At 46.0% G+C, this 12,141-nt stretch overlaps 1 protein-coding gene across 1 annotated transcript; it reads left to right on the top strand.

The window, feature by feature from the left end:
- Nucleotides 1–1,363: 1,363 nt before the first annotated feature.
- On the top strand, nucleotides 1,364–2,959 carry LOC119303905 (GEM-like protein 5). Its single transcript, XM_037581052.1, has 2 exons — nucleotides 1,364–2,143; nucleotides 2,228–2,959. The coding sequence occupies exons 1-2, from the start codon at nucleotides 1,495–1,497 to the stop codon at nucleotides 2,728–2,730; spliced, it is 1,152 nt and encodes a 383-aa protein (XP_037436949.1). The 5' UTR covers nucleotides 1,364–1,494; the 3' UTR covers nucleotides 2,731–2,959.
- Nucleotides 2,960–12,141: the final 9,182 nt, after the last annotated feature.

Raw genomic sequence — 12,141 nt, 5'->3', positions numbered from 1 at the left:
GCGAAGCCCTGCGACGGTAAAACATCAAGATCGTCACCACGCCGTCGTGCTGACGGAACTCATCCCCGACACTTTGCTGGACCGGAGTCCGGGGATCGTCATCGAGCTGAACGTGTGCTAGAACTCGGAGGTGCTGTAGTTTCGGTGCTTGATCGGTCGGGCCGTGAAGACGTACGACTACATCAACCGCGTTGTGCTAACGCTTCCGCTTCCGGTATACGAGGGTACGTAGACAACACTCTCCCCTCTCGTTGCTATGCATCACCATGTTCTTGCGTGTGCGTAGGATTTTTTTTTTGAAATTACTACGTTCCCCAACAGTTATTTTATCATGGATCAGCATATTTGCATTCAAGTTTAACCGGATTAAATTGAACTTGAACAACTGTTGGCTGAGTCATGGTGCCACCATATCGAACTGACCAGTGCAACCACGCTTATCTTTATGGGAAGGTCCTAACTGGGTCTATTGTCGTGCCTCTCGCCGGTGCCTCCAACTAGGGAAGGTTATGGACGCGCGCTACCCTGATCAGGTAGGCAGACATAAGCCTTGTGTGCCCGTTGTTGTTGTTGTTGTTGTTGTTGTTGTTGTTGTTGTTGTTGTTGTTGTTGTTGTTGTTGTTGTTGTCGTGCCTCTTGCCGGTGCCTCCAAAGTAACTGGGTTGCATCGCTAGTGACATGGCACCAGAGGTGGCTCGCTGTCGCTAGTCGGCCGCTGTCGACACAGGGGCAGATTTCCCTTTTTTAATAGGTGAAGACAAAACAAATTTGAAAAAGGTACTGTACATTCTTTTCACATCTAAATTCATCTTTTTTGTTTCTTCATGTATATTTCAAATTTTGATCTGAATTTTTTAAAGGTTGTCTTGACAAGTTTAAATTTGATTTTTTTAAATTGATATCATGGTAGCATATAAGGGCCGGTATCAGCTGATATTTTCCCCGCTGTTGACACATAGGGCCAGATTTCTTTTTTCTTCATTCAAAAATGCCAAGAAAAAACAGAACCTTTCAAAAAAGAAGACAAAACAAATTTGAAAAGATACACTTTCAATATAAAATCGAAAAGCGCACGGCTCTAGGCCTCTAGCCAGCTCAGCAACGACATGATATGTCCATGTCACGATCGAGATATTTCCATGAGAAAAGTCGTTTCCCTCGGAAGATTCTAAACTGGCTCGAGGCCACGTTGTCGCCGCGGCTAAGCGTCCGACCTCCACGTATTCCCGCTTCCCGAAGGCTTCGGCCTACCATGCCCAAGCTGGAAGGTCCTTGCTCATGAAGCAGACGCAGCTTCGTGGCGCCTCTCGTCTCCCCGGCCGACATGCCACCGCCCGGCCTATAAAACCCACACCCTCCCTTATCCACCTCAACATCAAAATCAATCGTCTCGCACTTTCGGTACCAAACCCAACCACCTCCATCATCTCCCTGCACCCCCGAGCCCACGCTTCCCCTGTCCCGCAGCACCAGTACCAGCACCACCGGCTAGCCATGGACGACAAGGACTACGCCACACCGCCCACCGCTCCCGCGCCACAGGCCGAGGCCGGGGCGCCGCAGCACTCCTACCCCCCGACGCACCACGCCATGGACGGCAAGGACGCCACCGCGCCGCAGCCGGGACCGCAGGTCTCCTATCCCTTGATGGAACACGCCATCGACGGTCTGGACGCCACCGCGCCACAGCCGGGAGCGCCGCCGCATCCGTCTTCCCCCCTGACGCAGCAGGCCATGGAGATGGAGGGCAAGTACGCCGCCCCGCAGCCGGGCACGGGAGCGACGCCGCCCTCGTCCTCCCCCCTCATGCAGCAAGCCGTCGACGGCAAGGACGCCGCCCAGGCACCGCCCGGCGCGTCAGTGCCGCCCGCCGAGTCGGCGAGGTGGGGCACGCGGCAGATGGGCCCGCCGGCGGCGCCGGGGGCGCACCCCGAGAACCAGCAGGCGGCGCAGTGGACGGCCTCGCGCGGCGATCAGGAGCTGCCGCCGTACGTCATCATGGGGGGACCGGAGCCGGCGGCGGCGGCGTCGGCGCGGCGGACGGACAAGGAGACCAAGGACAGCCCCATGGAGCACATCCTCGACTTCTTCAACGTCTGGAGCCGCAAGGCCGAGGAGCTCTCCTCCAACATCTGGCTCAACCGTAAGCACAAACCCATCCAACCTTCATCACGATGATACTTTGCTTCTGCTCTGCTCACACCGACCGTTTTCTTCTTTGTTCCAGTCAAGACGGCGCCGTCCATGTCCGACGCGGCGATGGGGAAGCTGAGCCTGGGCGCCAAGGCCATCACGGGGGGCGGCTTCGAGAAGCTGTACAAGCAGACCTTCGCCTCCGGCCCCGACGAGCATGTAAAGAAGACGTTCGCCTGCTACCTGTCCACGGCCACGGGCCCCGTCGCCGGCACGCTCTACCTCACCAACATGAACGTCGCCTTCTGCAGCGACCGCCCGCTCTCCTTCACCGCGCCGTCGGGCCAGACCGCCTGGAGCTACTACAAGATCATGATCCCGCTGGCCAAGCTCGCCGCCGTCGAGCCCGTCACGGCCAAGGAGAGCCCGCCGGAGAAGTACATCCACATCGTCACCGTCGACTCGCACGACTTCTGGTTCATGGGCTTCGTCAGCTACGACAAGGCCGTGCACCACCTGGGCGGGGCCGTCTCCTCGTCGCAGCACCACGGCGCCGCTCCCGCCGCGGCGCCGGCGCCGGCACCCACCTACGAGTGATTGGCTGATTGCCGCCGTGTTCCATGTTCGTGGCTCTCTGCTTTTCATTGCCGTGTGTGTGCGCTCTGTTTTTCGGGCGGATCTGTTTAGTGAGTGCTCTGGTGTGTAGTGGATTTTCGTGTGGTTACGTGCTGTTGTCTATACGCTTGTGTTCTTCGGAGTTGGACAATGTATTTGAAATTTGAGCATGTTTGCTAGTTATCCATTCTATGCTGTCAGGTTTCTAACATGACACGTGTGATTGATAATCCAAAGTTACTTATGGCTTGCCCTAGCCACCACCCGCCGTCTCCCCCTCCCGGTGACGTCGGAGGCGGCCTCGGGAAGTCTTGGAGGTCTGTTGTGATAGACCCTCTAAGATCACCTAGGCTAGATTAGGTCGGTAGCAATCTCTATTCATTGAGCTGTCTATGCATCCGAGAGAGAGAGAAACATGGAGAGATGGGGACGAAGAGGAGTACCTTCTCCTTGGCTCGATGAACCCGTGGTGCCGGACATGGTGGAGGGCAATGGTGATGGCAGGGTGTGGTCTAAGGCGGCGGCGTGTCGGTGGGGTGTACGGCTCACGACAAACCTCGTGTTGCGTGCCGTCGGCCCCACCTCTTTATCCAGCGCAGGTGACAGGGGCCGTCAACCATAGTGGGTTGGATGCCCGCGACTAGGGCGTGGATTAAGGGTCCGGTGGGCCGTTGGGCTCATACGGGAGGAGATCAACCTAACATTTTTCTTTTTATCTCAATTTTTATTTTTAACCATATACTTTGCACTTTACTCATTTCATCACATATCAATACATAAAAGCATGTTTTATCGTCACAGCTCAATAGCCGATAGAATCAGACAACCATAACATACCTCTCTGTTTTGAAACAAATACTGTTTCTTTTGGGCCTCTCATGATCTAGGAATCATAGCCTTTCTCTTAAACCCATGCTGGCTAAGTGTTCCTTGAACACATTGGGTGGTAAGCCTTTCGTAAGCGGATCCGTAAGCATATTCTTTGTCCATATATGCTCGAGACTTATAGCGTGATTCTGAATTTTATCTTTCACACCATAATACTTTATTTCTATTGTTTTGGCAGCGTTACTCGACTTGTTGTTGTAAGCATAGAATACTGCGGGCTGATTGTCACAGCACATCTTTAGTGGTTTGTCAATACAATCTACCACTTTCAAGTCATGTATAAATTTCTTTAACCATATCATCTGCCCCGTGGCCTCATAACATGCCATAAATTCTGCATACATCGTGGACGATGCAACTTTTGATTGTTTGGAGCTTCTCCACAAAAAAGCCCCTCCAGCAAGAGTGAACACGTATGCAGACATGGATTTTCTATCATTTTTGTCTCCCGTAAAATCTGCGTCTGAATACCCTCTTATCTCTAGGGAATCAGATATCCTGGATGTTAGCATGTGGTCCTTCGTGCCTTGCGCATAACGCAATGTTTTCTTTACCATCTTCTAGTGCTCTGTGCATGGATTCTCTTGATATCGACCGATTACCTCGGTGATAAAAGCTAAGTCAGGGCGAGTGCATACTTGTGCATACTATAAACTTCCAATAGCCGAAGCATATGGTATTGTTTTCATTTGATCGATCTCGTACTGATTCTTGGGACATTGGAATTTCCCAGAACCGCCGCCTTGACTATTGGTGTAGGTGTGGCTTTACTCGCATGTATATTATACTTTTTGAGAACCTTTTCTAAATATGCCTTCTACGATAGTCATAAAACAACATTTTACCTATCTCGATGAATTTCTATGCCCAAACATATGATGCTTCACCAAGATCTTTTATATCAAAATTTGAGGATAAGAACTTCTTTATTTCTCATAGCAGACTAACTTCACTGTTAGCAAGCAAGATATCATCCACATACAAGATTAGGAAAATATATTTCTCATTTTTAAACTTTGCATAAATACAGTTATCCTCAACATTCTCTTTAAATCCAAATCTTTTAATTATCTCATTAAACTTTAGATACCACTGTCTAGAGGCTTGCCTTAATCCATAAATGGATTTCTTCAGGCGGCATCCCATATCTTCCTTGCCTTTCATGATAAAACCCTTGGGTTGTTTCATGTAAACATTTTATTTTAAATCCCAGTTTAGAAATACCGTCTTTACATCCATTTGATGTAGCTCTAAATCAAAATGTGCAACTAATGCCATTATAGTTCTGAAGGAATCCTTACATGAGATTGGGGAAAATATCTCATTGAAATCTACCCCTTCTTTTTGTATAAATCCTTTTTGCTATAAGTCGTGCTTTATACTTTTCTACATTCCCATTAGAGTCATACTTAGTTTTGTAGACTCATTTACAGCCTATTGTTTGGCTCCTTTAGGAATATTCTCTAAGTCCCAAACATCTTTCGAACTCATCGATTTCATCTCGTCTTCCATTGCCTCCAGCCACTTCGATGAGTGAGGGCTTCTCATGGCCTCTTCATATGAAGTGGGATCACCTTCCATATGAACTATTTCTTTGTTACAAACTTTATAATCAGTAGAAATAGCTGATCTTTTAGTTATTTTAGACCTTCTAAGGGCCTCATTCTCTGGCACATTCTATGCCTCAACTTCCGGCACATCTTCTAAAAGTGGCTGCTGCGCCTCCCCCTCATGCTCAACAATGGGTTCAGTCGGGTCCTGACGGACATGTTCCAAATCTTCTCCCATGGTTGTCATGGGTGGAGTTACAATAGGTGCTTGCACCTCAACCTCAGGTACAATAGGTAGTGAAAAAAATGGCTCCTGGATCATCGGATTAGGTGCATGCACCCTCTTCTCCTCAAGATCAATTTTCCGAGCTACCATGCTCCCCCTCATCATTTTGTCCTCTAAGAAGACTACATGTCTTGTTTCTACAAACTTTGTGTATCTCTGTGGACAGTAAAAGCGAAAACCTTTTGTTCTATCAGGATAGCCAATGAAGTGGCAACTGACTGTTTTGGGATCTAACTTTGCAATATGTGGATTAAACACTTTGGCCTCAGCTGGGCTCCCCCACACCCTTAAGTATTGTAGGGAGGGCACTCTTCCTATCCACAACTCGTACGGTGTTTTGGGCACCGACTTGCTTGTACTCTATTGAGGGTGTGAATGGCGGTTTTAAGCGCCTCCATCCATAATCCCAATGGCAAGGTGGAGTAACTCATCATGCTGCACACCATATCCATAAGTGTACGGTTACGCCTTTCAGCTACTCCATTTTGCTGAGGCTCGCTCGACATTGAATACTGGGCAACTATGCTAGTCTCCTATAAGAACCTTGCAAAGGGTCTAGGGACTTGGCCATATGGAGTGTGCCGACCGTAGTACCCCCCGGTCAGGTCTTACTATCTTTATTCTTTTATCATGCTGATTTTCAACTTCAGCTTTGAATATTTTAAATTTATCCAACGCTTCAGATCTTCCTTTGATTGGATAAATATAACCATATCAGGAGTAATCATCTGTGAATGTTATGAACGATTCATAGCCATCCACAGTTTTCACAGCAAATGGTCCACAAATGTCAATGTGAATAATTTCTAGTGTTCCTGTGCTACGGTTTGCACCCTTTTTTATTTGTTTTACATACTTTCCTTTAATGCAATCTATGCATTATTCTAACTCTGAGAACTCTAATGGAGGAAGAATTTCATTTTAACTAGTCTTTCTATTCTCCCCTTCGAAACATGGCCCAAGCGACAGTGCCATAATTTTGATGAGTCATGAGTTCTCTTTCTTTCCTTTTGTTCTTTATCCGACGCGGAAACATGGTCATTCACATTACACACAGAACACTTTTTCACGTAGTGATAATAAATAAAGCTCATTGTGAAGGAAAGCAACACCCACATGAGTATTATTAAACCATATGGCACACTTGCCATGTCCAAAATGACAGTCATAATGATCTTTATACAAACATGAAACACTAATCAAGTTTATGTGTAATGAACGAACATATAAAACATCTATAAGCAGAAGCTTGTATCCATCAGCTAACTCCAGGGAGATGTCACTGACAGCTTCAACTTCTGCTTGAACTCCGTTTGCAACTTCAATGCATCTTTCGCTTCTTTGCGTAGTCCGCGTCGAATGGAATCCGTGTAACGAATTTGCAACATGAACAGTTGCTCCTGTGTCAATCCACATGGTAGATTTTGCAAACTGTGTATACAAGGATTAATTTACAAAGAAAACAATGTTGTTACCTCTCTTTGCCATTATTGACTTTATCCAAACAGGGGCAATCTTTCTTGTAGTGACTAGTCTGCTTACAATGGAGACATGTATCTTTGTCCACTGGAAAAGACTTTTGCTGATGCTGATATTGCATGGGAGCTTTTCCATGTGGCTTTGAAGGGGAACCTTTGTTGCTTTGATTGTAATTCTTTTTCTTATTATCCTTCACATAGTTCAGAGAACCATCATGTGCGGTCTTAGTCTTTCCTCTTCTTGCACACACGTGGCCATAGTCTTTTCAATGTCCCATATTTCAGGCGACATGTTGTAGTTGACAACAAAAGTGTCAAACTCTTTTGCAAGTGAAGTCATAACCAGGTGAACAAGGAGTGCAGGTTTGAGATCCAAATTCGAATCCATGGTTTAAGCTTAGCTGCCATGTTGCTCATCCTGAGGATGTGCTCTCTTATGCCATGTCCACCGCCTATGTACTTTTCTGTCACCAGCTGCTTTAACAACTAGGTAGCATATATCTTTGAAGAACCAGTGAACTGGCTCTTTATTTTTTTTCAAGAAACTCCCTACGGAAGTACACAATGCAATTGAGCCCACAACAGCATTCTCAATTGTGTTCTTTATGAAAGCCATGCACTTTTTATTGGCGGTTAGCCACTTTTGGTTGTCGAGGGTATATGACATCTCCACTGGAGCATGATCCCTCTTCTTTTTGTTTCAAGCTGCATCATCATCTTTTGCATCTCTGACTGGCTCTGGTGGTTTGACCGCCTATGGAGTGTCCACAACCCAGTCCACCTCAGCACAAACAAAAGCCAAGTCGACCTTCTTTCTACATTCAGTGTAGCTGTCACCTCTGAGGGTTGGAACATCCTTGATGTAGCTCATCAAGTAGTACCCTCCTGAAAACCACAATGAAATGAGATCATAACAACATTTGCATGCATTAATTCAACATTGGTCAAAATTAAAACATATAACTGTTTGTGCAATTGAAACTATATCACTGTTGGGCAGAAAATAGAAATAAATGCACATATAAACAACAATAAATCATGATTATGTTATTAACAACGTTGGTCATAAAATGACAGAATCATAATTGTTTCACTAAGCACTTTAACATGCTCTTAAAAATTAACTCTCACTTTAGTTCTATTCACCTTTCAAAAAGAGCACTTTTATTTATTTTGCAGCGGAAAACATGAATAAAAATCCATGAACTTTATGCTTTTCAGAAGCATTTCTTTTACTTTTCTATTTTCTAAAACAAACATTTCGGTGGATCAGTTTGAATAGAAAAATTATGAGCAAAGTTCTCTAAAAAACTATACATAATTCAATCCAAAACATGCTTCTGAAAAATAACAGACAAAACGCTGACGGGCCACTTGCTGGAATTTAGTCTATTTTGGGCAGCCCAATAACTGTTTCAGAAATTCCTAATACATCCTAGAGGCCCACTTAGCCCATTTGTGCAAGGCAAGGGATACTACTAAAGTTTAGTCCCACATTGCTAGTTTAGTGGGAGTTGGACCTCCTTATAAGGGAGGTTCTTTCCTCACTTGTATGAGCATGAGAACAAGAGGGATATCCACGCGCGCTCCTCCTCCGCCGCCCGCCTCATCACGACGCGCCGCGTCGCGCCGCGCCGCGCCGCGGGTTGCGGGAATGAGCCGAGCCGATATCTCAATTTTTGACACGCACTATGGGTATACAAAAGGTCACACGGAAGCTTAAAAGATTTTTGCGAAAGTGGAGTTCGAATGCGAACGGTGCAGCCCTTCAGCTGCTGGCTGTTTGCTTCGCCTCCGTCTCTTCGTGTCGCCTCCCGTCGCTGTCCTCTCGCCTCCTTCTCTTGCACCTATAAAAGGGAGGTCGCTCCTCCCAGAGAGACGCACCAGAACTACTCCTTCCCTCACCATCGGTTCCATCTCTGAGCTGCTGCTGTCTTCCTCATCCCGGCTTGCGGCGTGCACCGCACGTCGGGACAGTAGGCCTCCGAGGCCGCACCTTTTGAGTCCTGTATGAGAGAAGGGTGATAAGGTTTTTGGGGAGCGCTCTGCGCGACTACTGGCTTCTTCATCACGGACTCCGGCGACTACTTCCCCGACGACGACTTCTTCCCCGATGTCGACTACCTCAACAATGACATGGCTGGAGAGGATGTCGACCCCAAGTCCAGTGCTTCTGCTGCTGTTGTCCCATATGTGTTATTCTTCTCTCTGTCAGATGTCCTGCCATAGTTTCTCATACTAGTACTTTCCCTACATGTGTTAGGTTCTACTCCATATATGCAACATGATCTAGTGTCTGTCCTAGATGTGTTCAGTTCAAGTTCATATATGCAAATGCTATTTACTTTTTCCTCGTCAGGTTGCATGACTTGCTTTATCGCGGCTATATTAGTCATGCTTTATCTAATATTTATGTTAATAAAATCGTTTATTAAATTGCTCATATTTCCAACAATCCAAAAACCTTATTATAGGCAATTTACCCCAAGTGGTTTTGCTGCTTCCATGAGACCTCCTATGTTTGAGGGTATCCACTATAAGAGGTGGCGCGTGAGAGCAGTCTTATGGTTTCAAACCATGAGTTGCTACGACGCCACTCTTGGCAAACCTGAAGGAGAGCTTGATGCTCAACATGCACAAGCTTTTCAGAAAATGGATACTCTGTTTAAGGCTGCTCTCTTGAGTGTTCTTGGCGAGAACATAGTTGATGCTTATGCGTCAATTGATAATGGAAAAGATATGTGGGACGCACTCGAGGCCAAGTTTGGGGTCTCGGATGCAGGCACTGAGCTGTACATCATGAAGCAATTCTATGATTACAGGATGTCTGAAGAGCGCTCCGTGGTTGAGCAAGCTCATGAGATACAGTCATTTGCTAGAGAACTTGAGCAGTTCAGTTGTATGCTACCGGACAAGTTTGTTGCCGGAGGTATCATCACTAAGCTTCCTCCTTCGTGGAGGAACTTCGCTACCTTGCTGAAGCATAAGAGGCAGGAGTTTTCCGTCCTGGATCTCATTGGCACTCTTGATGTGGAAGAAAAGGCGAGAGCAAAGGACACATGTGCTCGAGGTATTGAGGGAGGATCTAGTGCCAATCTGGTATAGAAGAAGAACTTCTAGCCCCACAAGTTCAAGAACAAGGGCAAGTTTGATGGTAAAGAAAAGTTTGATGGGAAGAACAAGGCTATGCAACACACGAACTTCAAGAAGAAGAATGACAAGAAGAAAGGTGCTTGTCATGTGTGTGGGGATCCTGATCATTGGGCTCCTAGTTGCCCTAATCGCTATGACAAGCGTCATCCTGGGAAAGGCGACAAGACCGCTAATGTTGTCATTGGAGACACTGACATGCAGGATGCTGGGTATGGTATATTTCCCACTATTTTTCAGTATGTCATTCTCCTGATTGGTTGATTGACACGGGTGCTAATGTGCATGTATGCGGTGATATTTCCATGTTTTCGTTTTATCAGACCGCAGGGACTTCAACCGTGCTGATGGGCAACGGTTCAAGTGCTTCTGTTCGTGGTGTTGGCACGGTCGATCTGAAGTTTACTTCGGGGAAGATCGTGCGGCTAAAGAACGTGCATTATGTCCCCTCCGTCAATAAAAATCTTGTTAGCAGATCTCTTCTGTGTAGAGATGGCTACAAGCTTGTCTTTGAGTCGAATAAATTTGTAATATCCAAGTATGGAACCTTTGTTGGTAAAGGCTATGAGTCAGGAGGTATGTTTCGTTTATCCTTATCAGACATTTGCAATAAAGTTGTTAATCATATTTGCAACAATAGTGAATCATATGTGTGGCATTCACGTCTTTGTTATGTTAACTTTGGTTGCATGTCGCGACTAGCGAAGTTGAACTAAATCCCTAGTTTCACCACTGTCAAGGGATCTAAGTGTCAAGTGTGTGTGCAAGCTAAGCAACCTCGTAAGTCTCACACGACTGCGGAAATGAGAAATCTTGCACCACTAGAGCTCATACATTCAGATCTATGTGAAATGAATGGTGTGTTGACAAAAGGTGGAAAGACATATTTCATGACGTTAATTGATGACTCCACTAGATACTGCCGTGTGTATCTTCTGAAATCTAAGGATGAGGCTTTGAACTTTTTCAAGATCTATAAAGCTGAAGTGGAAAACCAACTTGATCGAAAAATCAAGAGGCTTAGGTCCGACCGTGGTGGAGAGTATTTTTCCAATGAATTTGATGCTTTTTGTGCGGAACATGGTATAATCCATGAGAGGACGCCGCCCTACTCACCTCAGTCAAATGGGGTGGCCGAAAGAAAGAACCGTACTCTAACTGATTTGGTTAACGCCATGTTAGACACATCGGGTCTCTCCAAGGCATGCTGGGGGAAGGCGATATTGACAGCATGTCATGTCCTAAACCGAGTCCCCACAAAGAACAAAGAGATAACTACATTTGAGGAATGGGAGAAGAAAAGGTTAAAACTCTCTTATCTGCGAACATGGGGTTGTTTGGCGAAAGTCAATGTTCCAATTCCAAAGAAGCGGAAGCTTGGACCAAAGACTGTGGATTGTGTTTTTCTGGGATATGCTTTTCATAGCATTGGCTATAGATTCTTGGTTGTAAAATCTGAGGTACCTGACATGCATGTCGGTACGATCAAGGAGTCGAATGATGTGACTTTCTTTGAAGATATCTTTCCCATGAAGGATATGGCAACCTCATCTAATCAGGAGATGCCTAGTTCATCGAACCAGGAACCAGTTATAATTACCGAACCTGTCATTTCGATGGAACACTTTGAAAGTCCCGTGGAGGAGAACAATGAAGTTCCTACTAGGAGCAAGAGACAGAGGACTGCAAAGTCCTTTGGTAATGATTTTCTTATGTATCTCATAGATAACACTCCCAGTTCTATTTCAGAGGCCTATGCATCTGAAGATGCTGACTAGAGGAAGGAAGCGGTTCGTAGCGAGATGGATTCCATCTTGGCGAATGAAACTTGGGAGATAATTGATCGTCCTTATGGGTGCAAACCTATAGGATGTAAATGGGTATTCAAGAAGAAGCTTAGGCCCGATGGTACTATTGAAAAGTACAAGGCTCGCCTCGTGGCTAAGAGTTATACCCAAAAGGAAGGTGAAGACTTCTTTGATACTTACTCACCTCCGACTCGACTGACCACTATTCGAGTTCTACTTTCACTATCTGTCTC

Source organism: Triticum dicoccoides, chromosome 5A (genome assembly GCF_002162155.2).
Source record: "Triticum dicoccoides isolate Atlit2015 ecotype Zavitan chromosome 5A, WEW_v2.0, whole genome shotgun sequence".
In the NCBI taxonomy this organism is placed as follows: domain Eukaryota; kingdom Viridiplantae; phylum Streptophyta; class Magnoliopsida; order Poales; family Poaceae; genus Triticum; species Triticum dicoccoides.
This window is presented reverse-complemented; position numbering and strand designations above follow the sequence as displayed.